General features: G+C 33.0%; 1 protein-coding gene and 1 non-coding gene across 2 annotated transcripts in view; both read left to right on the top strand.

The window, feature by feature from the left end:
• Positions 1-27,252, top strand: part of LOC124531612 (atrial natriuretic peptide-converting enzyme) — a 140,238-nt gene that overhangs the window by 34,899 nt on the left and 78,087 nt on the right. The window contains exon 3 of the mRNA XM_047106078.1: positions 23,445-23,532. Within this exon, the coding sequence (XP_046962034.1) occupies positions 23,445-23,532 (88 nt within the window). The remainder of the gene's footprint in view (positions 1-23,444; positions 23,533-27,252) is intronic.
• On the top strand, positions 22,819-22,910 carry Trnai-uau. The gene is given in 2 exon segments: positions 22,819-22,856; positions 22,875-22,910. It is a non-coding gene; the product is annotated as a tRNA-Ile (tRNA).

Raw genomic sequence — 27,252 nt, 5'->3', positions numbered from 1 at the left:
GCGACAAATATTGTTATTTAAAATTTCTTAATTTTAATTTTAAACGAACTGTACAATGTACCTGCGTGGAGGTCGCCAAGTGTTAGAAGCTTCAAAGCTTCAAAGCTTCATGCCTTTCTATCAGATATATAATTTTCTTATACATTTTCATTAATGTATGTTTATGTTAATAACTTTACTCTTTACCAGCACACCTGTTATAAACTCACCGGCATGACGAGGGTCACTACTGCAGCTCATTCTCGCTGTCCGTACTAGTCGTCTTCGCGTTTGGACTCCACTTTCACTTACCATCAGGTGGAGTGGGGTCATATGACTACCCGTATAATATATAACGTTATTTATATATAAATATGAGACAACATACATACATTACTCTGATTCCAATTTAAGTAGCTAAAGCACTTGTATTTTGGAAAATCTGAAGTAACGACGGTACCACAAACACCCAGACCCCAGACAACATAGAAAACTAATGATAATCTACATTGACTCGGCCGGGAATTAAACCCGGGACCTTGGAGTGGCGTACCCATGAAAACCGGTGTACACACCACTCGACCACGGAGGTCGTCGTTATATAAATAACGTTATATATTATGTGTCTTATATTTAAACTCTAAATATAAATAACTGTGGAGACGATTGACTGCGCTTAAGTTTGTTGAGTTTCGAGTGCATTAAGTAGAATGTTTGAGTTGCAAACAGCAGTAATTAGAGTCGTGCGGACGACTCCGAAGTTGTGTTGCCGCGCAACTTATGCCCGATTACTTGAGTTGGCTTAGCTTGGTGTGTAACATTGTCTTTTAAAAACTACTGAACAACATTTAGTGTAATAAAACGTTAATTGACTGTCTCGTTTAATTGTTGTTGCGTTTCTTAAGCTTCGTTATTGTAATGAGAAGTTAGGAATAGGTTGTTTCTTTTAATGAAGTTAGGAAGAGGTTTTAATGTATAACTATAATGGTGCTAATACTGTGGAATACCTAAGTTAGTTTTTAATTTATTGGATTGTATAATGAATCATTATGCGGAGTTTTGAAGTGTTGTCTCATATTATATGAAAAATGCCTGTACATTATATTTTCTGTGATTAAACACTATGCTTACAGAATTTTTTGTTGTATAAAATAAATTGATAAAGAAGACATATTAATCTATACAAGATTATATAGATGATAAAAAGAGTCGAACTACTTGTTGACCCCCAGACAGGATATATTACATATATATAACTAATATGACGGTATTTTTAAATTTTGAAAAAGAGTTACCTACTGAGTTACTTTCCGTTTCTTCTCGGTAGAATCTACTTTCGGAACCCGTACCGTTCTTAAATGAAGATTCAAAAGTGTTTACTTGAATGCATAGATTTTAATTTGATTAAAGCTAATTCATGATAGCAACAAATCCTGTTAAAAATAAATGTTTATTTCATCAATAACCAAGGCAAGACATTAATATCACAAAGGTTGACTTCTTCTTTTGAGTGCCATGAGCTCCCGCGCCAGAAGAATTCGCTCTTACAAATATGATATAAATAATAACAAATACATATGTATATATAAAAGTTAACAGCTTACAATATATCGTAGTGAGCGTGAAGCGTCTTCGTGTAAAAACGGAAAAGTACAAATCAGAGAGCAATTGTTAAATTTATTCTGTAAACGAATAAATATTGCATAATATTTTTTATTTTATATAAATATTTTTTTAATATTATTTTTGCATTTACGAAAGCAGATTTTACTTATTTGTCTTATTTTGAGTTTTCATTTTCAATTCGAAACTGAGCGTTTAGTATTTACATAATGCTGCGAAATTAAACAGACTTAAACTGTTTGGAAATAAAAACAATATACAGCAGTATTACCAATAATTTTTTAAGATTATCTTAGTAAAAGTTTAACGGACTTTTTTTTTTCAAAATAAACTTTATTCAAGTAGGCTTTAAAAGTACTTTTGAATCGTCATTTTACAATTAAGTGAAGCTACCACCGGTTCGAAAAGTAGATTCTACCGAAAAGAACCGGCAAGAAACTCAGTTGTTAATGTTATTAAAAATTTAAAATTTATTACTAATTCATTTTGCGTACCGATCATACGTTCGTCCTTCATACTCGAGCTTAGATTACAAATAAGTCTACAACGTCTGTAATGGAATTGATATTACGAGTAGGACATTTATATAAATCAAAGTTGCTTTTTCATTCGAAGGTCTTTAGAAATGTAGATCGTGGATTTTGATTAACTCTTTTAAACATTTTTATGGTATAGAAGCATTGAATTATATTCATCATATTATGTTGACTCAGTCACGGCAATGACAGTAAATCCTCCTTTTGCCATTAGATAAAATATTCGTAAATATATTGTTAATAAGCATATTTGTTTATTAAATACTTCAAAGATAATATTTGCACGATAAGACTTACAATTAAAAGAATCAAGAGGAAAACTCCCACTCAAGATGAAAGCTCAACGCTCATACAATATTTTTAAGTAAAGACTCTTTACTTTCTCTCAGTACAAACCTTTGAAAGAGAGATAGATATACCGAATTGTAAGATGTTAGAACGAGATAGTAACAGAGCATCACAGGTGTATTAAAACGACTGGAATGAAAGAGACAGACAGTGTATGAAATGTATACGTATGGAAATAAGTATCACAGGAACAGTGTTACGAGTGAACGAAGCATGAATCTTTAATACGCTTCATACTACATGTAATAGTAAGAATACAACACGTTCATGTTAGATAATGAAATACACTCTGAATTCTAATTGAATTTATGTTATGATCCAACAATATAGTATTATAAATGTGTAAATTTCTACACGTGTTACTCGTCACGCAAAAACGATAGAATTTTGGGCGAAATTGAAATATAGATATCTCAACTATACGTACGTCATGTGACAATTTTTATACATATGAAACTTTCCTCTTTATGTGTTTATACGAGCTATTAAAAAGACCAATATAAGGTAGGTAAGAAAGAGCTGAGAAATGATCGGTAGATAGCTATAACAATATTTTGATCTTGCCAATTAAAATTGTCTAAACTTGAAGCCGCTTACAAACTTGTTTCACATAGTTCTGTAAAATAACGATTCAACAGTGCTTGTAAAAGCCTACTTGAATAAAGTATATTTTACTTTTATAAACGAATTTACACATAGAATTGAATAAATAAATAACCTTAATAAAATTAATATAACTATTTCTTTTACGTTATTAACAATTACTACCCGTGCGAAGCCAGGGAGGTCACTAGTCCTATACAAACAGGCAAGTATCGATTGTGTATGAAGACACGTCGTTACCAAGACTTCTTAATTGACGTTAATACCTCTACAGCCTTCGCGGTATCGGTATAATAAGCTTTGTGATAATCTCTAACAATTGTACATTTATATGCTACTGTTGTAACAGATTATACAACTTAAAGGATTTAATTGTTATTACGCGTAAACACATGTCATGTAACAAATTGCCGCATAGATCATGCGAGATTTGCGCGCGTATACTCAAGCAAGTGCAATAAAGTACGACAGTGTGCGTTCATTTATTTAAATAATACGGTCACGCAAAAAAAAGACTTTTGCTCGTGCAAACGAATTTAAATAACGAAGTTTTATTTTTATCGCTTTGATAGTAGGAATAATCCACTATTTGTTCGGTAATAAAAAACTGTAAAATGCCTTTCGTTTCAATGAGTAAAAATCAATTTAAAATAAAGCGTTATGCCCAAACTACTGTTCCGTCTGCTGCCTCTTTCTTTTGAATACGGTTTAATAGAACCTTACATAAAATTATTGTTTTAATTCACACAATAATGGCTAACTATTTTATTTTCATACGCTGATTAATCCATTGTGTCTATTATTTAATACATAATATATAGCGCACCTCTTCGTTCTGATGGGGTGTCCGATCCGATTTGATCTCTCATTTAAAAGAAATATACAGGCAATAGAAAATTATTTTAACGTCTGCAACGGAAACTCTGTTTTCTTTTCCAAAAAAGGTGAAACAGTCAGCATGACTTGAGTTTCCTTTGTGAAGCCTCGTAGTTGCAGCTGACGGTGACGAGATAGAAAAAAAGAGAATATAACAGTAAAAGAGTTTTTCTTTTATATCTTTGCGCTTCCGAATACAGTTTTGTGTCGTGATCCTAATTTGAAATAAGTTATTTCAATGTACCTGAATTCTATAATAAAAATTTTTGGTAATCTATGAAATGACGACGACTTCATTTTCAGTTCTTTTGGATAATATCGAGACAGTTTTAAAAAAAATATGTTGTAACGTTTTAGGAAGGAACCGACAGCTAACGCTACTTTAGGATACAACAACAGCCTGTAAATTCCCACTGCTGGGCTAAAGGCCTCCTCTCCCTTTGAGGAGAAGGTTTGGAACATATTCCACTACGCTGTTCCAATGCGGGTTGGTGGACCCAACAAATAAACATTTTATGTTAGCCCTTTAGGATACAGGGCTAACATAAAATGTTTTTTTTTTTTAAATATATATATATATTTATTTTTTTGCAAAATGGTTTTATCTATAATGGCTCGCCATTTTTAGATTGTAATCCAGAATCTCCTTAGCGGTCGCTATTTGTCACCATTACCATCTCTCGATAGGGTCGGTGTAAAATATGTAGTCATTCGTGTGACGCGATAAAGTATTTCGACTAGATAATAATGTAAAGCAAAATAGACCTTAACAATACAAAAATAGAGCACTTTCAAGATCTCTACTTCCACGCCAATCCCTTCGAACTTGACCTACTTGGCCTGGGAGTTACAAGAATTTTGATTTATTTCACAGATTTGAGCTTTACTGTTCGATGTTAACGATTAACGTGGCTCGCACAAATTAAAAGACCTTAAAATATGTTTACTTTAAAGGAATTCAAAAAAAAAGTAAAGTAACAGCCTGCAAATTTCCCACTTCTGGGCTAAGGCCTCCTCTTCCATTAAGGAGAGGGTTTAGAACATATTCCAACCCGCTTTCCAAATTGGAAAACCGCTTTGAAAATGCAATTTTACCTTGCTAGTCATATCAAGCGACTTAGTTAACTTTACAACAACAACAACAACAACAGCAGCAGCCTATATATTTTCCAATGCTTGGCTAAGGCCTCCTATTCCATTAAGGAGAGTGGTGGAATGCACATGTGCCAGAATTTCGATGAAATTAGACACATGCAGGTTTCCTCACGATGTTTTACTTCACCACTGAGCACGATATGAATTGTAAACACAAATTAAGCACATGATTTTTCAGTGGTGCTTGCCTGAGTTCCGCGCAATTATCGGTTAAGAGGCACGCGTTCTAACCGTTCGGCCATCTCGGCTCTTAAGGAGTTTACTAGTTCAAAAAGTACTACGATTTAATTGCTATCCCCTGTACCATCTGGACTAAGAAAAATAAAAGTAAAAAAATAAATTAAGACTTTTTGAGATAAGTCGTAACGATTGACAGCAGATACCACGGGGTTGAAGCGTCGGTTGCGATACTGTACATCGACTTTTCCGAGAACCCTTTTTTATCTAGAAGCAGTATATTAAGAGCAATCATTTTGATTTTTTTCTTATTTTTCTCAAAACTATGCTATACTATAACGGTTTCTGTTTAAACATAAATCTCCATATGTTTTTATTTATAATAATATCGGAACGCTAGCGATTTAGAACGGTTAAAATTTATTATCCCTTGAACTTTAAATTTCCAAAAAACTTTTCGTATTGAGTATCTACGCCGTAAAAGGAGTACATATAGTTTCGCAGATCTTATAACGAGTAGCATTTAACATATATGTACATATATGTGGTGTGATTTCGTAGTCTTTAGCCCTTTAAAGAACTGTCTAATACATATTATGAATATAATAAAATAATATACATATATTTTTATTTACTAAAGTATAGATTTCAAATATGTAAATAGATACGATTTGTAATATAAATGACTTACTAGATTCCCCCGTGACTTCACCCGTTTGACGAGAAAAACATGACGTGAGTTATGTAATGTCTTTTAATGTACTCCTGACCTTATGTATGCAAAATTTTTTAATGATCAGTTAAGTTGGTAATTAAGACGCGAAAGCGTCACAAACAAACCAAGATTCCCATCTACAGTATAAGTAAGGATAACAACGAAGGCTATACAAATTAAAAATAACAAGGCGCTGTGAATTTGTTTTATATTAAAACTTTCCTAACAAGCTGACAAGCTGACAAGCAGACAACGCTGCAGCCAGAAGTCGTTTCCGGTGAGGGAAATGTTCGCTTAAACGCGTTCATTTTAAAACGTAAAAACTCTGAGTGCAGTTTTTAAATTTTGAATTGTTACAGTTTTTAATAGAACTGAGATTATAAATTGCGTTGAAGAAAAAAAGGCTGTTGTTGTTGTTGAAGAAGAAAAATACATAAAGTAGAGAACATTGCGAGTTTATAAGACAATTGAGCTATTTAACAACAACAACAGCCTGTAAATTTCCCACTGCTGGGCTTAGGCCTCCTCTCTCTTTGTGGAGAAGGTGTGCAACACATTCCACCACGCTGTTCCAATTCGGGTTGTTGGAATGCACATATTGCAGAATTTTTGAAATTGTTTGAAACATGCAGGTTTCTTTTCGATGTTTTTCTTCACCGCCGAACAAGAGATGAATTATAAACACAAATTAAGCACATGAATATTCAATGATACTTGCCTGGTTTTGAACTCACAATCATCGGTTAAGATGCACGCGTTCTATCTACTGGGCCATCTTGACTCTATTCGGCTATTTGCTCAAATGAAATTTGTCTCAGAAGTTGGATATATATGTATTTAAACGTTGGTTACAATTCTTGTGATACAATAGATTATATTATCCTCATTTGTTATATTTATCAGTAAATAGTCATTTCTCGTTAGGCCCGCGTATTTTTCCATTCCATTGATTATTATAGACATTATTTGGTTATATACTTCCTATCTCTCTTATTATACATAAAAGCATCCTTCATAAGGTCAAACCATATTTTCTTTTTGTGTTCCTCTTCTTATTATAACTTTTTAACGACAGAACATAAAGCGGGAGGTTTTCAATTCGATTGTATTTTTATGTTTGTTACCTCAAAAGTTCGTCATTTATATTAATTTTTTGTTCGGGTTTGGTCTCCTTTAAATATGAAAGAAGATGCGTAACGCTGAATAAAATAGATTCATATTTATTATTAAGTAAATATATTAGTAAGGAGTAAACTATGGTCTAAGAATTTTTTGTTGGGAAGAATTTTCGTATTACATTTTGACAATACAAAACTCGTTAATACATTAGAATGATTCGAAATGAATGCTTCCTTTAAAATACAATACTATACATAAACTGTCCTACAAGAGACAGATTAAAGACCATGTTCCATCGGATCTTATTCAGAAGCGTAGGTTTTAAACACTCGTGTATCGGAACACTTGGAAACGTGCCCAGAACGTGAAATGTCGCAGAGAACGGGATACCGTACGTCGTTCAACATATTTTGTTTTTCAATCAGTTCGAATTTTAGTTACATTTAGAGCACTGGAAATATTTTTGTACATATTTGTATGCGAATAAAATAATAGTTAACATCCATTGGAAAGGATTCCATCGTATTCATTTTAAAATACACATAAGTTAAAGCTAAGATCAAAATATTTTATCTTCGGCTTTTTACAAGCCCGATAGATAGATACATTTTGATCATGTATTTATTATCTTTCGGTTTGACAAACGAGTCAGTCAGTGCAACTATCGCAAGAGACATAACACTTCACTTGCCAATAAAATAAGTGTCAAGGAAAGGTAAAAATGCACTATATCGTTTTGTCTTAATAACATTTGCAATAATAATAACACAACCAGTCACATAGATTTAAAAAATATGGATTATTTGATTTTCGTTGAAACGAAACATATTACAGCATACCAAAAAAAATTTTTAAAATAGAGTAGAAAAATAAATGTTCTTAATCCTTACAAGACACTTTTAAGCAAATAAATCTTAAGTCGTATTTGCACTAACGTGAAAACCGACTCGTGTGTTCACTACCTAACGCTAATCTTTCCTTACACGTGTATCCCATAATATGCTAAAAGGGTGAAATACTCATATTAATGAAAATTGAATTCGCTTGAGGGAATACTATGTAGAGAATAAAACTTTTAATTTTTAAAAACAGGCTGCGACCGTTAAACCGGTACACGTGTTTCATGTATGAAAAGTAAAACATTTAAAAAATGTTATAATCTTGTATGCTAAATTAATTGTTAATCCCATAAGCGCTCGGAAAAGTTAAGCCACAAAAATCATTTTAGCATAACTAATGGATATCATTATTTTTATATCTTGTTTGTAGCAACGTAAGAGATAGGAGAGATTATGCACGTCGAATATTGCAACTTCAAATTATGCGACTTAATTTTTACGTGTGTTTGTGTGTTTCTTGCGGCAAAACAACAAATGGTGATTTTTAGCTCAACATAAAACATAACTTTGTTTCGGTTTTTGTGGATGTTTTCCCGAAAAATATTTGCACTGAAGGTGAATAAGATGTCTCCGGAATTGTCGTCTACATAGCAGTTAATGTTGCTGATTTACAACAAGTTATTCAACTCATTCAGTCAGAGTAGGTGAACCTAAGTAAGCAGACGAACCCTATACTATAATCCTATACTAGTGGAAAACCTCCGTGGTCTTTGACGACCTCCGTGGTCGTGTACCGACAACGGTTTTCATGGGTACCCCGCTTCGAGGTCCCGTTGTGGTCTTTGGTCTGGGTGTTTGTGGTACCGTCGTTACTTCAGATTTTCCATAACTCAAGTGTTTTAGCTACATTGGGATCGGAGTAATATAAGTGATGTCGTCTAATATTTATTTTAATTTAATTTGCAATTTTCATTTCCATTCCAACAATACAATTAACGTAATGAATAATTTTATTTATTACGTTGAAACTGGATAATGTATCCATGCTTAGTTTAGAAATTAGCGATCTATGAAATATTTGGTCATTAATATCGAATGTTAAATGATTAATTGGATAATTAATATTCTACTGTACATAATCTACCGTGTGTGATATTTGATACGAAAATTTGGGACAAATTATAAACAGGTATTACAATTGACAAAACAGATGTATCATTCTAATTGATTCGAATCGTTTTATTTGTAAATATAATTGTGAATCAAATCAATTTTATTGAAGTAAATTTCACAATGAAGCGTTTTTGAATCGTCAATAATGAAATACTACCACCGTTTCGGAAAGTAGCTTCTAGCGAGAAGAAACAGCAACAAACTCGCATAGTTGCTCTTTTCGTATAAATAGATTTACAATGCTGTTATTTACAGTATTTAGTGTCCTGTGAAGAGGTCGGATAAAAAATTAGTGCTCTGAAATTGAGAAATCGAACTTCAAATTAAATGAAATCCTTCATTTTGTTATTGATCTATTACCCCACGTAGGCGCGCTCCCCAACGCTAAATTTACGAGCAACCCCTTCCGCATAGTATAATAGAATGATGCATTCAACTTTGAAAAATTCTGACGGAGTAGGAAAACGTTTTTGCCACCCGACAAGCCTGAAATTCGATAAATCGTGTGTTTTCTTAAATCGCTCATGCGTACAAGATGTCTTAGTGTGTGTGAGATAAGTAATGTGAGAATAATATGAGCAGATTTATAAATTTAGAATTTTTTGCATCAATTCTAATACACGGCCTAAAGTAGAAAGTGACAGAAATCGTCACTCAAATAAAAATGTACTTTCTATCTCTTTCTTTTTTTCTGTTTCTTCGGTTAAGTCGCTTATAGTAGAGTTAAGCTATAAAAATCGTCATGGAAGGAAATCGCGTTATGACGCAACTAGGCGAACTTACTCTCCCTCTTTCTGTGTATTTCTATTTAATACGGTTTTATTCATTTGTAAATGTATTTCATTATGTTATTAATACATAACATGGAGCGAAAGCAACTTTGTTCCAACCACACGTACCACGACACATTTAGTTTTTTTTTTTAAGGAAACTTACAACGGTTCTACTTAGTAGGAAAATCTCACTACAAACTTCCATACCATCAACTTCAACAAAATTATGGAAAAATTACTGACAATACGTGTTCAATTTACCAGACATCTCAGTTTTTAAATTGAAATTTTATATGATATTTTATGACTTGTGGTAAGATGTATTAGAAGAGGATACACAAGCTATATACGCTCGAAAATTGCTATTACATGGATAACTTATTCCACTTTACTATTGGAGCAGCAGGACTCTCTCTTATATTGCGCCTTCACAGAAGTCTCTAGATACAATTTAATGAACAAAAAGTAAATTTAACACACAACGAATACAACAGCCTGTAAATTTCCCACTGCTGAACTAAGGCCTTCTCTCCTTTCGAGGAGAAGGTTTGCAACATATTTCACCACGCTGTTCCAATGCGGGTTGGTTGAAAACACATGAATCAGAATTTTTATGAAAACACATGCAGGTTTCTTCACAATGTTTTTCTTCTCCAATAAGCATGAGATAAATTATAAACACAAATTAAGCACGTGAGTTTTCAGTGGTGCTTGCCTTGGTTTCGCGCAATTATCGGTTAATGCACGCATTCTAACCACTGGGCCATCTCGGTGATTTAAGAACAAAATAAATTTTATTATATGTACAGTCGGAGTAGGAAAAGGTTCGTCACTTTAAGATCTATTTTAGTGTGCTCAGTATGAGCGATAGTCTGCTTTACCGATCAAGAATGACATATTGCGTCGCAATGATTTGATATTTAAATTTAAAAGGTAGTAAGAGTGTAAGACTTGATAAAGGAATTAATTTGAAAATTGACGAAGGTTTTCTTACTCTGACTGTACACACACGGGCGTGTACTCCCACACGCGCGCGCTATTTTCATATATGTATGTATGCATAGATTGGGTAAAGTCTAGGTGGTCAGCAGTATTTTCATAACAAGATTAAAATAATTGAATTTCGTTTCCTCATCAGCTATCCAGTGTATCCCCTCTCGGCCACGTTTGAAACCAGTATTTTGGATAGTGTCCAACACATTCTGTAGGAGGCAGCTGTTAAGATTACGATATCATATAATAATATATAGCAAAGAGGCTCTGTGAAGTTTGAATCTTTTAAATCGTTTTGCGTTAAATGTGTTTTAAAATTTTCGTGAATTTTCTTCTTAATAAAAAATTTTCAGACCACTATCGCTTGTAATTATATCAAAAAAATATATATCACGTTGTATGCATTAAGGCATATGTTATTTTCTTCTGGGTAACATTTAGTAAATTATTTATTCTTGAGGGCAACTGGAAAAATTTTGATTCCGAGTACATTGAGTACTAATTGGCGATAATAAGTTTAGATAACCATTAAAATCATGCAAGTCTTTCAACAATTTTACAGAAAAAAATGTTTGCTTAAATTTGACACAAACTATAGGTATCACATTTTACCAAAACTGTTTTGCTGATTTTATCAAATATGTCTTGACTAGCAGTCAGCAGCGGCTGCGCTCGCGTTTTAGGGCTTAGCTATCATTTATTGGACCAAAAAGTAGCCAATGACCTTTTTTGGAGTTCAAGTTTGCTTCATACCAAATTTTATCAAACTCGGTCGGGAAAGAGCGACAGACAGACAGTCACTTTAACATTTATAATATTAGTAGAGTTGGAGCAAACAGGAAAACACTGTTCTATGGCTAAACACACTTTAAATATTGTGTCTGTTTGGCGCTTATGTTGTTTATTAATTTATTAATTTTCTCCTCAATTTCCAAACTGTAAACCTCAATGCATTCTTCAGTCTCTTTCACTATGTTATTAACTCCATCTCAAAGTCCTTTATCGTGTCTCCTCAGAGCACTAACAGCCGAATCTTCAATAAATTCCCATGTCAGCTCGATGTTAATGAAAGGGCTTTGAACCTTTCGTTTAATATCCAGACTCAAATCTAAGCTCATCTGTTATATTCGACAGAATACGCATATTCATAACAATAATACGATCACGCTTGGATGACATATCGTCATGTCAACAGTTTAAACTTAAACCAGTTGAAACGACGAAGTTTAACTTATAATAAATACTTTTCCAACATACGATATACGTAAGCTTGGTGTATTTTGCAAACACAATGCCTATTAGTGCCAATAAATAAAATGCGCCAACTACCTTGGTTAGTAAGATGTTGTATCCCCTGTGACTGTAATCGACTTGGCTCACTTACCTTTCAAATCACAACACAACAAAACTAACCATCATTGTTTGGGGGTTGAATTGGTGGTACCGACCCAGACATGCTTGCGCAGAGCCCTACCACCAAGTCGTATAAAACCATTGTTGCTGTTAGGCATTTGAACAAATGATGGGTAGATCATCTACCCAGAGGTGAACCCAAAAACAACGTAAACGATTTTTGGTAAAGGAAATATATAGATTTATAGATGTATAGATTTACAAAAATTAATTGATTCTCTCCTCGATTGCATTGGACAAATATTATTGGATTTAGAAAGATAATATTTGAATGTTTATTAATTATCTAATGTTTAATTCATTACTTTAGATACCATTTGTAAACGCACAATCATAGCCTCGTAATACTAACTTACCCAAATGTATAGACTCTTAGCAGGAATATAAAATTCTTATCTCAAGTGATGTTTTGAGAACGTTCTCACCATAAAGCGTTTCTGGTATAAAATAAATACCAGATAAATATTTATAATGTTACATTAATTAGAATAGTTAGTGTCGCTTATTACTTTCTGAAATTTCACGATTGTTCTGCGGTGATTTTCAAGTTTGTTCTTACCGAGTCGCTCTAATGGGCGATGACTCGTCAAATATCTTTGTAATTTCTAAGTGACATCGGGTAATGTATACTTCTTTCATATACATTATAATAGTAGTACTTTTTATACTATAGGTCTTGTTACGAAACATTTCGATCTATTTAATCGTATTTGCTAATGTATGTGAAGCCGAGATGGCACAGTGGTTAAAAAGCGTGCATCTTAATAATTTATGTTTTAATTCATCTCGTTCTCGGCGGTGAAGGAAAAAATCGTGTTGAAACCCGCAAGTATCTAATTTCATAGAAATTTTGCTATACGTCTATTTCACCAACTCGCTTTGGAACAGCATGTATAATATATTCCAAACCCTCCCTCAAAGAGAGAGGAGACGTTAGCCCAGCAGTGGGAAATTTACAGGCTGTTGTTTGTTGCTAATGTATACCATTGAAACCATTTATTTTGCTACACATACATATACATTACGTCGATTATACATAAGAATATAATTAAATTTAAAGAACGCAGTGTAGGTAGCAAGGGGTTCATCTCAGTATAAGCTGTGCTAATGCACAGCACTGATTTTCAGATGGCCCCTGACTATTGAGTAAACATAAAAAAATGCGCGCACAAGAAAATAAATAAATGAAATTATGAGAACAAAAAACTAAATCTTAAAAGCCCATATCCTTGAAGCTTATCCGAAGCTGTTCTCATCAACATCATTTGATTCATATCATTTGACATTTTAACCTGATTTACCTTTGGTCAATGTGCATTAGAAAATCCGAAATACATTCGCCGTCAGATTAGGTTTCATTACACGGAGTGCTAGTAATGTATTCAAATGTAGAGAGAGTTCAAAGTCCCAGCTATTAATGTTTGTATTGAATTCGATCAGTCAGATTTTGTAGGTTGGTAATTTAATTGGCTTATTTAGCTTAGATCTACAATACAAGAGCAGTTAGTGATAGATTTTGAACATTTATTGAATTTTATTTGGTAGTATTTTAGTAGTTTTTTTTTGGTGCTAGGTCTTCGTAAGCACTTATCATGTACCTCTTCAATCACCAAATCAGTTACATTCTGAATTGTTCTTATGTGTTTTGAAGGCCGAATGAGCAAGTGTAACTACAGCTATAAGGGACATAACATCTCTGTTCTACATATTGGGGTCGCATTGGCGATTTATGTTAATTTTTCTTACATTGTCTGTGTTTTTGGGTAATAGTCATCACAAATCATCATACGAAAGTTGAATACATAATCATTAATTTAAATTAATAAATATTACTTTAGTCCACGGCTTTCTATTTTTCTCCCAGTCTTCGATAAAAAGAGATGATGGTCTGTGATTATATGTGTAAATACCACTAAACACTTATTTTACCTCTAAACAATTAGTATTAAACCCCATTTCAACATCTAGTGAGCCAGCGATATTATATGAACAAGTGGCATTTTACTTATTTAATATGGTAGTGCGTAATTCATAGTGATACGTTTTACAGTGCTCCAAATAAAATGGCATATTACATATTACATATTCTCTATACAAATCAACGAATATTAACTCAATTATATACCTCATTATAAATGTTTTAGCAAAGTACTTATTGAAACATAAATCTATTTCTATAAATAATCGCTGAATAATATTAACGGTTGAATTTATAAACCGGCTTAAATATTAATTGAAATCAATATCAAAACCTACTTTGTTTAAATGATGGTTGATTCGAATTCAATTTCGTAAAATGTTTGTGAAAATTATTAATATTTTCTTGACAAATCTATAGATTGTTGATAATACTTTATTTATACATATAAACATTATATTAATGCCTGGTTACTACTAACAAAATCTATTTACATCGCTAATGGTTAGCAGAATTGCTAGGAGGTTTTTCTCTAGGGTATAACATATACACGTATAATAGATGTTAAGACAAATTAATGGTTTTGGAATATAGTAGATTATAAAACAAAAATCAAGAGTACGTCACATTATGGAGAAGCAGCAAAAGGGAATCCAAAACCAGTCGTACGAAACGACGCGTCTACTTTTAACACTTCATTATTAATTATTTTTTATCTTATACTTGGTGGTAGGGCTTTGTGCAGGCCCGCCTGCGTAAGTACCACCTACTCATCAGTTATTCTACCGCCAAATAACAGTACTCAGTATTGTAGTGTTCCGGTTTGAAGGGTGAGTGAGCCAGTGTAACTACAGGCACAAGGGGCATGACATCTTAGTTCCCAAGGTGGCGCATTGACGATGTAGGGAATTGTAATATTTCTTACAGCGTCTATGGGGAATGGTGACCACTAACCAACAGGTGGCCCATATGCTCGTCCGCCAAACTATATCATAAAAAAAAATCTTGAAAAGTAATCTGGTTGTGTTTTAAATGTATCAGTTTTAAATTTATAGTTTTAATAATAAGTAACACTACAAATTCGAAATACAATTCATTTTTTAATTCACCCTAAATCGATTCGATTGAATTTGTAAATTTATATAATAAAACATTTTAAATTAATATCTACAACTGAAGCTAAAACATTCCAAATTAATATAAAAGTTTTTGCAATAAAACATAAACCTTTGTATGCAAACTGTTAACGTATTGGCCGTAATACAGTGAATACAGCCAGCCCGGGAGTCGCAGCCGACTGGATTTATCGCCGTCCGAACTAGTGATACTGAATTCGATTAGTTCAATTACGCCCCTGACTCGGGGTCATTACTTTGCCATTCAATCGTCATTACCAACCCTCTGGTTCTGTATTGTCTACTTTATTAGTTTAGAAACTTTACAATAGGCGAATTACAATGAGTTAAGACATTTATCGTTTAATGTATACAGCTTGTGACTGGGACGTTTAATATTGTTAAATGTATAGCAATTTTATTTGCCTCATTGTGTAGTGGCTGGATATATTGAGCTGCAGTACTCTAGGTTCAATGACTGCGTCCGATAATAATACAGTTTTTGAATTTTGTGATGAAAAATTCTTGGTAGTATCTTGGAGTCTATATTTGTCTCAGAGATTACGTAACACCTTGAGCCTGAAGATCCGGTCTCGTCGCATCAGCTGTACCAAAGGATTGAAATGATCATGTTGGTATGCACAAGTATTTTTTCATACGTATTCTTGATAGCTATTGAAATATATACTAGCGAGTCTCTTTGTTGTTTCCTAAATCGATTCGGCTGATGATAATCTTTGTAGATCTCAATCTACAAATATTATCATCGTTTAACATAAATAGTACCTTACAAATTACACCTCACACTAACAATCAACACGGCCTCTTTTTTGAAATGACTACTGAGAGTAGAAACAGTAGTTTCTATAAAAACAATATAAACTAGAAAGCTAATATTGTGTTTATAGAAAAGTGTATAAACTTGTCCACCAAAATTAACAATGTATTTTATGTTTCGATCTTGAAAATGATTTATTAATGTACTTTAATATTAAAATGAACCTTGATTTTAAACATTACATAAATGTCAGGAAGCTGTAGATATCATAATACTGAGTTATCGTTTCGATCAGGGATAGGATATAGTGTGGTTGAGTGAATCGTCCGACCCTTACGCGAGTTTCGGTGACTTTAAAAAACGAGCCGTCGTTTCAAAAAATGATAGTCGTTTAAATTACACAAAGAATATTCAGAGACATTAAGATTGCTCAGAATTAGTTAAATATCTGTATCAACAGGTTTACAGATTTCTTCGCGATAATTTCCTTCACCAATAAAAACGAGATGAATTAAAAACACCAATTTGTAAAGCTCATGACAATTAAGTGGTGCTTGCGTTGGTTTGGGTTGAATCCGCAATCATCGGTTAAGATTTACTCGTGCTAGGCCATTTCGACTTTTATATTTAATTAAGTATGTGTGTATGTAATTATTACATAGAAATATAATATACCTAATGCTTATCTATTAAAATATCTGGATTTATTCACCTGATCGTACATAATGTTAATAGAATATTCGATATGGATCAATTCAGGATATTACGTGGTTAGCGCAGCTTTTCGATCGTTCACATGTTTTCCAATTTTAATAATACTTGATATCCGATTGGTGTTGAATTACCAATGAATACCTATGTTAGCTAACTAGACCCATTGGTAGAAAACGAGAGTTTTAAAAGAATGTGATGAGTACGAAAACGCGCAACTTTATTAAATATTATATATTTTTAATTAACGTAGTTTTTTAATAAATTTAAATCTAATAAGGAGCTTCGATAAATATTCCACATTACTCAATATAAGCATGGAGTTTTGATTTATAGGAATGCCATAATATATAAATCTAATTATAATGATTTATGATTAGTAACTACTGTGTTTGGTCGGTTCTTCCTCACTAGAATCTACTTCTCAAACCAGTTCACTGATTTTCTAAGAGCCATTTCAATAGAGAATATTTTGATTTGATATGACACATCATATTTCGAGATTAACGAGATCCTGAAGATACTGATGTCGAATTGTTTTTGATATGAAATCAATATATTAATATAGCATGTAATCAACTTTGAAGGTGAAATTCAAATAAATGAAATTCAAAATAATGTACATTCTACTCAGAAGTACCGGAATGAAAGTCATTAGTTAAGCTTTCCGCTTATTTTATTGCATATATATGTTAATTTCATGCAATTAAATTTCATTTATCCTGCTTGAAAACCAAGACTACTAACTGCTCGCTTTTTTCAGTAATATGACCTTGAATTTTAAGGGACATACTTTTTTAATTATCTAGTCAATTGCGTACAGAAGGGCTTTATATCCATGTTTTGCAAAAAGGATATGCAGAGCCTTCTGCTCCCCCCCCCCTCCGAAAACAAGGTCTTTAAACTATTCATCGATATAAATTTACCGAATATTAACGTCATATTGTATTTTTTATTAATAAAATAATATATACTCACTGTGATTAAAGACTGTATCAGTTCCGAAATTATCTTCTAAAGAGAATAAGGATAAAGTGATTTGTACTATACAATGAGTTCACATTCCTAGAAAACAATGCAATCATTATTGGTAAATAAAATTTCCGATTTAACGTTAGATTATTTAACATTTTTAATATTTGAAAGTAATATCTTTGAAACTCTTGAAATATATAAAGTTTTAGTGTTTTTCTTCTATATTGTGCATTTTTTATACATATAAACGTTCCTCTTGAATCAATTTATTTATTTAAAAAACCGCATCAAAATCCGTTGTGCAATTTTAAAGATCTAGTCTATCTAAGGTTTATAAAGGAACAGACAGCGGTAAGCGACTGTGTTTTATACGATGTAATGATAACGATTTATTAATAAGTAGAATGATTAAAAACACTACAATGTTCTTTAATATCGATCGTTACCGAGAAGTACAGTTCGTCTCAGTCCGTGCCTAGCAATGAGAATCGTCAGCCTCTCGTAGATAACACCTCTTCATTAATCTTATTTGGGCGCGCTAGGGTGCATATGAATTTAGTAAAAGTCGTGGACCAAATTTTAATATTTTGTTATTAAATAAAACTAAATTAAAAATACAGCTATTATCTTCAGAATCTACTCGACTTAAATATATAAATAAATAAATTATCTGTCTACATTATATAACAAGGCGTCATCAATATAATACAAAGTACTCATCTGATTCAAAATATGTCAAGTACTTATTTTATATACGTTGTATTATATGTATGTGCATTATGAGATGTATTATGAATATACAGAATTTCTACTTATGAGCCTTTTGTAAATTCATTGGATATCTACTCACATATCACCACACACACGCACACATGTACAAACACACATGTACAAACACACATACACAAATACACATTCTTGCACACATTTATATCTAAATACTTCTATAAACCGGATTTTTTTGAGATGTCATCTCAAAAATGACAATCTAGTAATTCTCGCTTGGATAGAAACTGTCTCTTTGTTTTAGTGGTTAACGTACACTACACTTGGTTTCAAGCCCTGGTCGGGCCATTAAAAATTTATTGAGGTTTGGACAAGAAACTCTCAGCAGCCTACAGTTTGAATTAGCTTTCATTCCTATATATTGGAGAATATGTTTACTTGGTGGTAGGACTTTTTCCAGTAGGTATTGCACATTGTCATATCCTGTCATCAAACAGAAATACTTAGTATTATTGTGTGTGCTTAGTTTCAAATATGATTGAAACAGAGTAACTTTATGCACAGATACTTAACATGTAAGAAGAATCATTAATATTCTTAAATTATCAGTGATGTCCTTGGGTGAATTTTTTTAATAGTTAAAAAGGATAAAGCGCCAAATGGTTTTTTCTAGAAATTAGGTTCACTAAATTAACTAAACATATTCAACTAAAATTTACAAATTTTCGAAACCTTGTTAGTGTTACTGATACGAGATTAATTATTTTTTAACCACAATAATATACAATCCGTTAATAGAGAAATGTAGGTCAATTACAATTTAATTGAATTACAAGAAAGCCTGAATTTAATGTTATAAAATTTAGTAACAAAGTATGACGCGACAAATTATGTAATTAATAAAAGTAATGCTCGGACCGTCTTCGCTGCGGGTCCACCCAGCCGACCCTCGTCAAACAACGCCCCGGGAGTTTTGCATAATTTAATCACATATGACGTGAATACGAAAAAGGATTGTAAATAGCCGAAGTAAACCTTTCTTATCGAATATTTCGTACTGAACTAAGTTCTCGTGGGGAATACTGAACAGACGGACAGGAATACATCTGTTGATATTCTTTCATATATTGTCAGATCCCATTTTTTTCGAAAGGGCAATCGAACTTTATCCTTCAATAGTGTACCTATGTTGTTTTCTATGGTATAAGTTGGCGGACGGGTAAATGGGCCACCTGATGGTAAGTGGTCACCATGACCAATGACGCTGTAAGAAATATTAACTATTCCTTACATCGTCAATGCGCCACCAACCTTGGGTTAAGATGTTATGTCCCTTGTGCCTGTAGTTACACTGGCTCACTCAACCTTCAAACCGGAATACAACAATACTGAGCACTGTTGTTTGGCGGTAGAATAACTGATGAGTGGGTGGTACCTACCCAGACGGGCTTGCACTAAGCCCTACCACCAAGTCTTCCTTATAACGGTTATATTTGGTATAAGTTGTTGCCCGCGGCTTCACTCGTTTTTAAGGCATTGGTTATAATATGTTAAGCAAAAAAGTAGCCTAAGGCCTTTCTTGAAGTACAAGTTTGCTTCACACGAATTTTCATTAAATTCGGTTCATTGGTTTGATCGTTAAAGAGCGACAGACGGATAGACAGAATTGCTTTCACATTTATAACATTGGTTTAGTTGAATTCTGATTTTAAGGGAGCCAGTATACAGTAACAAGGGTCATAACATCTTAGCTCCCAAAGTTGACAGCACGTTGGCTATATATTGTATTTGTGGTGACCACTTAATAGAGAGCTGAGATGGCCCAGTTTTTAGAACGCGTGCATCATCACCGATGATTTCGGGTTCAAACCCAGGAAGCATCACTATATATATGCGCTTAATTTGTGTTTATAGTTCATCTCGTGCTCGGCGGTGAACGAAAACATCGTTAGGAAACCTGCATGTGTTTAATTTCATAGAAATTCTGCCACATGTGTATTCCACAGGAACAGCGTGGTGAAATATGTTCCAAGCCCTTACCTTAATAGGAGAGGAGGCCTTAGCCTATCAGTGGGAAATTTACGGGCTGACACTTTACTTTACTTACCATCAAGTAGCCTAACTGTTCAAACCGACTATTAAAATTGCCAGATTTTACAAGGGTGGATTTCAATAATCGGAATCTCAATATTGGTAATTTTGTTTTATGAGGTACTACTTGTATTAAAAGTTTATATTTTTAAGCTTTTAAGTAAGCTCGAAAACTTTCCGCCCTGTTAAATTTTGCGGAGGGAGAGAGAAGAAAAATTCGTTGGTAAGTTAAGCAATATTAATGAGACAATAACGATTGTTCTTGCTTTACTGTTAACCTTTAACTTTACGTACACAAATACTCAAGAATAATTTTAATTCTGTTAAAGAACTTTATTTTAATTAAATTTTTACAATGTAAAATTATCTTATTATAAAACAGCGCTGTCACTTAAATTATTAATCTCAGACGCATTAAAAAAAGACGTAGTTTCGTATTTTGAATGTAATAGCTATTGATTTTGTATCCACTTTATTTGCTTCATTGCAATGTTTCGAGCGCTCCTTTTCATTTATAATCTGAGATTTAAACATACATTTTTCTCACCTCACTTTGGCTATTACGCAAAAAAATGTCGTTACAAAATGTATTTATTAAATCCTAAATAAAAAATATACTAATCTGAAAGAGACATTAATATTACTTGTAAAGAAACCTCGACAATGAGGTTAGAGACATTCGAGAGGAATTATATCAGTGTCTTGGATGAAAATCATATTTATCTTAGCGTATTGTCTGCGTCGCCATGGCGACGAGAACTAAACCGATTCAACTTGAAATTACGAGCGTCGGTCTAAGTGATAATTTGTTTTCAACTGACTTTGAACAAGGAGATTTTCTCATTTACTTAAACAAGTGTGTAAATTTTAAGTGATTATAAAACTCGACGTAATCATGTTTATATTGCTTTTGTTTTCATTTCTACGTAATGCACATCTTTCTAATCTTCTCCAATGTACTCTACCTTTTGAGCACTCCGAAATGTTTCTAGTTTGGGTTTGACCAATAATCCGAGGTAGGAACAACCAACACGTGAGATATACTACCTCCAAAAGGTAATATGTAGTATTGCTGTATTCCGGTTTGAGAGTTGAGTGAGCCAGTGTAACTACAGCTGCAATGGCTTGTGGTTCGTGGTGGAACTATAAGTAGGTTAATAAAACTTGTTTAACAATCACTTATGTGAAATATTTACAATCTCAGACTCATAATTGGTATGTAACGTTCAATCATTTTTACCTGTTATAGCTTCACTCAAGAATTATTAGGTATTGATTTTTGGTGGTAAAAATTTCATGATGTGGGTAGCACATACCTATAGAGGAGTTTGCATTAAAGTGAGCTATCAGATGCATCCACTTAATTGTCTTTCATTTTCGACTTTAGTCTGAAAACAGCCACGTGGTTTATTTCTGCGATGGAAATTTCCAGAACGAAAGCGGTCGAATTAAACTCGCATCGTGCGTTCATCTTCGATATCTGTATCTACTTTGTCGTGGATATTGAATGTCGTCTAAATTGGAACAGATTGGAATAATTTCAAATTGCTAAAGACGAAGACAATAACATTAAATGGAAAACAAACGTTACAAATATTAAAATATCAACTGACATTAATTTGAATTTAGAATGCTAACACAAAAGCATTGAATTTGGAAACAGTGTTGGAAATTACACAACTTAGATGTAGCATCGGAAAATTCAATAAAATCGATTACTGCCGATTTATACAACCAACAGAAATAGCTCCCTATCGCGCCATTAGATGCTATTCGTCGCTATAGATTCTCGCGTCAGTTCAACCCGAGAAAGCAAGTGCATGTAAATCGACATATCAAATGGACAAATATATTATATGATATGATATTAGAAGTTATTACGTTCGTGTAAAGATCATATTCATATAATAAATATTGATAATTTGAGATAGCGTACTTAATTCGGATATGATCGGTTTTACGAATTTTGCTGATGCTACATCTAAGTTGTTTCGTACTATACTGAGATATTGATCGGCCTTTTATTAAATATATCCATTTTCCTAGTCATATATTCAAGCATGAGCTCACGCGGGATATTTTGTGATGATAAATATGTAGATTACAAGGGACTAACATTTATCTATATTATTTTTATGATAGAATTTGTCAAGATGTTGGATATTTGGCCACAAAGCTATCAGCTCCAGTGGCGCAATCGGTCAGCGCACGGTACTTATAGCGCAGTGCGTGCGAGACATGCCGGGGTTGTGAGTTCGAGCCTCACCTGGAGCAAAATTTTTATATTGAAGAAATAATTTGCTTGTTTGGAGTACAACTACTGAATTCCTTGCCGTTATTCTCGGTAGAATACTTTCCGATCAAGTGGTATCTTCACTTAATATAGTTGTTAAATAACGAAAGTGCCTGTAAAGTCTACTTGAATGAAGTTCATTTTGATTTACATTTAAAATATATGATGTGGTCCATGATGGAACTCTCATTCCGTACCCTACAGTGTACTACTGTATTAAGATTGGTTTAGTCGCTTCTGCAAAGCGGCGTTACGTTGAAAGCGAGGATTCTACCAAGCCTGGGATAGCGTCATCGTCATCAAGATAACAACGTCTTATGATGTGAATATTAATTTAAACACATTTAACAAGCACATCTAAAAAATTAAATGGTCTGCCTCTTGGTCCTTCAGAAATCTTACGAAGAAAATACTACGCTTCAGGGTAAAAAATATATTTTTCGTTTACTATTAGAATATTTTTAGTTGATGTTTCATATCATTACATTATTATTGATCTGTCATTCTTGTTGCAGACTGGCTTACAGTGACGTGGGCGCAAAGCGGGATGCACCTTCAGCCGGAAGCCGCCAACGAAGACGACACAGACTCTGTGCGAGGACGGTGAGTTTTGAGGATTTATTTATGTTTAAAAGGCTTATTTGCGAGACTTTGACCTATATGACATAAAGATAACGTTGTACAAATTTTGGTCACAGTCAGCATTCTGAATATTTACGTGCTTTCTGAGGAACGGGGGTGTTAACACTACGAACTTCTAAAATCCCTACTGATAATTTCTAAAAAATACAGTCACATATTATTTTTCTTACCCAGGGTTCGAGCTTAGGATTTGTAGCCTTATAACCTAGCCTTTAGAGTCTAAAGGCTGCAAAACAGCTCGTTCGTCTAAAGTTTAGACGAACGAGCTGTTGTACACTTTGTATCTCGTAAATACTACTATCTCATACTTTACGCTTAATTGGAGAGGATAAAGGGAATATTAGCAATTCATTGGAAACATGAATTGATTGTTATATTAAAATAAAAATAGAGTTGCAAGTAAAATAACGTGAATTGATTGATTTTTATATGAAATTGTTAGTGCTTTTTAAGAATTAGTTAAAGGTTCTTTAGTATGCATAATTCGTTCAGTTTTTTTTCCACATCAGATGTAACCATAAAACAAGTTTTTAATATTTTGATTCATTTTTTTTATTCGTTAAATCTGTTAGAAATATAACTATAATAAACTTAGTCGCAATTTCATAAAAAAATACTACGATATTTTATACCATCATTAAATCACGATACACGATTAAATTATATTTCGTAAATTATTATATAAAAAATAGCCCGAATCAACGATATATTTGAATGCTGAACATATCACTTCCAACAAGTATCCATCAATCTCCGTCAAGCACACTGTTTCGCCCACAAAACACAGAATCCAGGGACGTTAATTCATCTAAGCAAAAGATCTTATTTTATTATGATTCCGTTTTCCTTGCAACTCTAAACATAACATTAACGCACGATTTAATTACAATACTTGCATACAAGGGTCAATTTGACGACCTCCGTGGTCGAGTGGTGTGTACACCGGTTTTCATGGGTACGCCACTCTGAGGTCCCGGGTTCGATTCCCGGCCGAGTCGATGTAGATTACCATAAGTTTTCTATTTTGTCTTGGGTCTGGGTGTTTATGGTACCTTCGTTACTTCTGATTTTCCATAACACAAGTGCTTTAGCTACTTACATTGGGATCAGAGTAATGTATGTGATGTTGTCTCATATTTATTATTTATTTATTTAAAAGAAAATGTTAAACAGATGAGCCTTTTCTCGCTGTTGTAGGAATAGTCATAAAGAATATTCTTACTTAAATCGAAAATATTTCATATAACATTTCTAGCTAAATAATAAATAATAATAAAGCTTTTAAATATTGATTCCCAGCACAGAAAATCTAACACTATTTAAAAAGCAATAGAATATTTATTTATAATTTACAATTTTTTTAAATATGAAACAACATCACATACATTTCTCCGAACACACTACTCAACCATGGACGGCGTCGAATAATTAATTTATATTTATTACAATCAATATGAATTATAATCAATTATAACGATATAATTTAGAACAAACTTTATATACTTTGACCCATCTTTCTGTCATCGAAATCAAGTAGAATCAACCAGTAGCTAATGCCTCTAATCAATATTAATTTCAAATACGACCATTTACTTTTACTTATTACTTTACCTTGATAGTAGGGCTCTATGATAGGTACCACTAAATCACATCAGTTATTCTACCGCGAAACAGCAATACTAAATAATTTCCAAGGTTTGAAGGTATATTAATGTTGTTAGTTGTTAGGATCAGATATATTTCTTTGCCAGAGCCAATGTCTATTTGGTGATTATATGGCCACTTCTAAACAGGTAGTCAATACAAATAATACTTAACAATAAGATCACTGGTAAAACTCCCAACTTCACGAGATTTGTATGTCATATAGGTTAGGCATTATTCCAAAATTTGTGATGTTTCATAAAGTTCTTATTACGAAATTTATCAGAATTTTCTCGAGACAGACGCTTGACAACACCTTGCCCTTTGATAAAATGAAAATACCGCGGTTCATTCGAGTTTAATGGACAGATTAGGGGTGCCATTGGCATGTATATTGGAGGAAATAAAATGTAAGTTCTACGTTTATTGTATATAGACTAGCAGAGTTTGACAACTGGTATTGTATAGTTAGTACAACATTATTATTCTATGTTATACGTTAGTAGACTCACAAATGGGCCACCTGATGCTAAGAAATCGCCACTAATCAAAAACATTGGTGTTCTAAAATATATTAATCACTCCATACATCGCCAATGAATCACCAACCTTAGGAGCTAAGATGTTATGTCGTGCCTGCAGTAACAATGGCTCACTCACTCTTCAAATCAAACCTCAGAAATACTAAACTGCTGTCACCGTGTGTACCACTCACATACTTCGACGGGCTTGCTCAAGGAGCAAAAACAAACAAGTAGTATTACTTTCACTCTTAAATTACTAGCGAAGAGTAATGGAATTACAATATTCGATTGTTTGATGGCTATGAAATTGAAATGAAATCAAATACGTTTAATATATTACATTCGGATCATAATATTACAACGCTAGAACGGTTCGGAATGTCTATTATGACGAGAAAACAATCGCAATTATATCCTGCGCACGAATTCCAATGATCCCGCTTTTTTACAGTTATATTTGTAAAGTTTTTGTTTAGATAATTCAATGGGTTTAAAGGTAGTCTTAGTATAAGCCTGTAAATTTATTTAAAAAACTAACAAGGATGGTAATATCATGGGCTAAGTAAAAAGTGCGCCATCTTCAATATAGTTTGACGTCACGTCCATCTTGTTTTTGATGCTTACCTCAAATTAAAAATAAAACTTTTTTTAAATGCCCTATATGTACTATACCTGCATTTTTATTAAAAAAAAACGACATAAACTAAAATTCGTCAACTATCGTCATCCCCGCCATATTTGCATTGGTGTGACAACTTAGTATTTCTTATTTAATTTAATTTTCTTATTGTGACTACTCCAATAAAGCTTAAACACGTTGACACTGCTTAATCCAATCATTATTATGATTATATACATATGAAGTGCAAAAGAAATACGTAAATCATTAATATTATTTGTTTTATAATTTACGACTTAATGAATAAGAAAAAAAATAAGGTTTCCATTTTATTATGAAAGGGAATATCCATTATAATTTAAACGATATTTAATAAAATAAAAATATTAATCCGTTTCCCCCATTAAACTTAAGGAAATTCAACGTTTTATTCTGTTAATTAAATTAACCGCTACCAAGAAAAAGTTAATAAGTTAAATTTGATCATAAAAGCTTGTATTTAGTATTTGCTGATTCCTGACGAGATTATCATCCTGGTTAAACTGAATAAAGATTTTCAGGAAACGTTTAAATTGAAGGATAAACACACAAAGAATAATTTTGCATTTCTTTGGGACCTCAACTGATGTAAGCAGAATACTTTCGTGGCGACTGAATGAATACTTTATGAAAGTATAGAGAAGAACAAATTCATTTCTATTTATTAAGAAAAATATTGTTGGATGGCTCATGTTCAATGCTAGGCTAAGGTGTCCTCATCCATTAAGGAGAGGGTTTGGATCATATTCCAACACATTGTTTCAATGCGAGTTGGTGGAATGAACATGTGGCAGAATTTCGATGAAATATGGACATGCAGATTTCCTCACGATGTTTTCCTTTACCGCCGAGCAC

Source organism: Vanessa cardui, chromosome 1 (genome assembly GCF_905220365.1).
Source record: "Vanessa cardui chromosome 1, ilVanCard2.1, whole genome shotgun sequence".
NCBI classification, from domain to species: domain Eukaryota; kingdom Metazoa; phylum Arthropoda; class Insecta; order Lepidoptera; family Nymphalidae; genus Vanessa; species Vanessa cardui.
The sequence above is the reverse complement of the archived record's forward strand: the minus strand, read 5'-3'. Positions and strand labels throughout refer to the sequence as shown.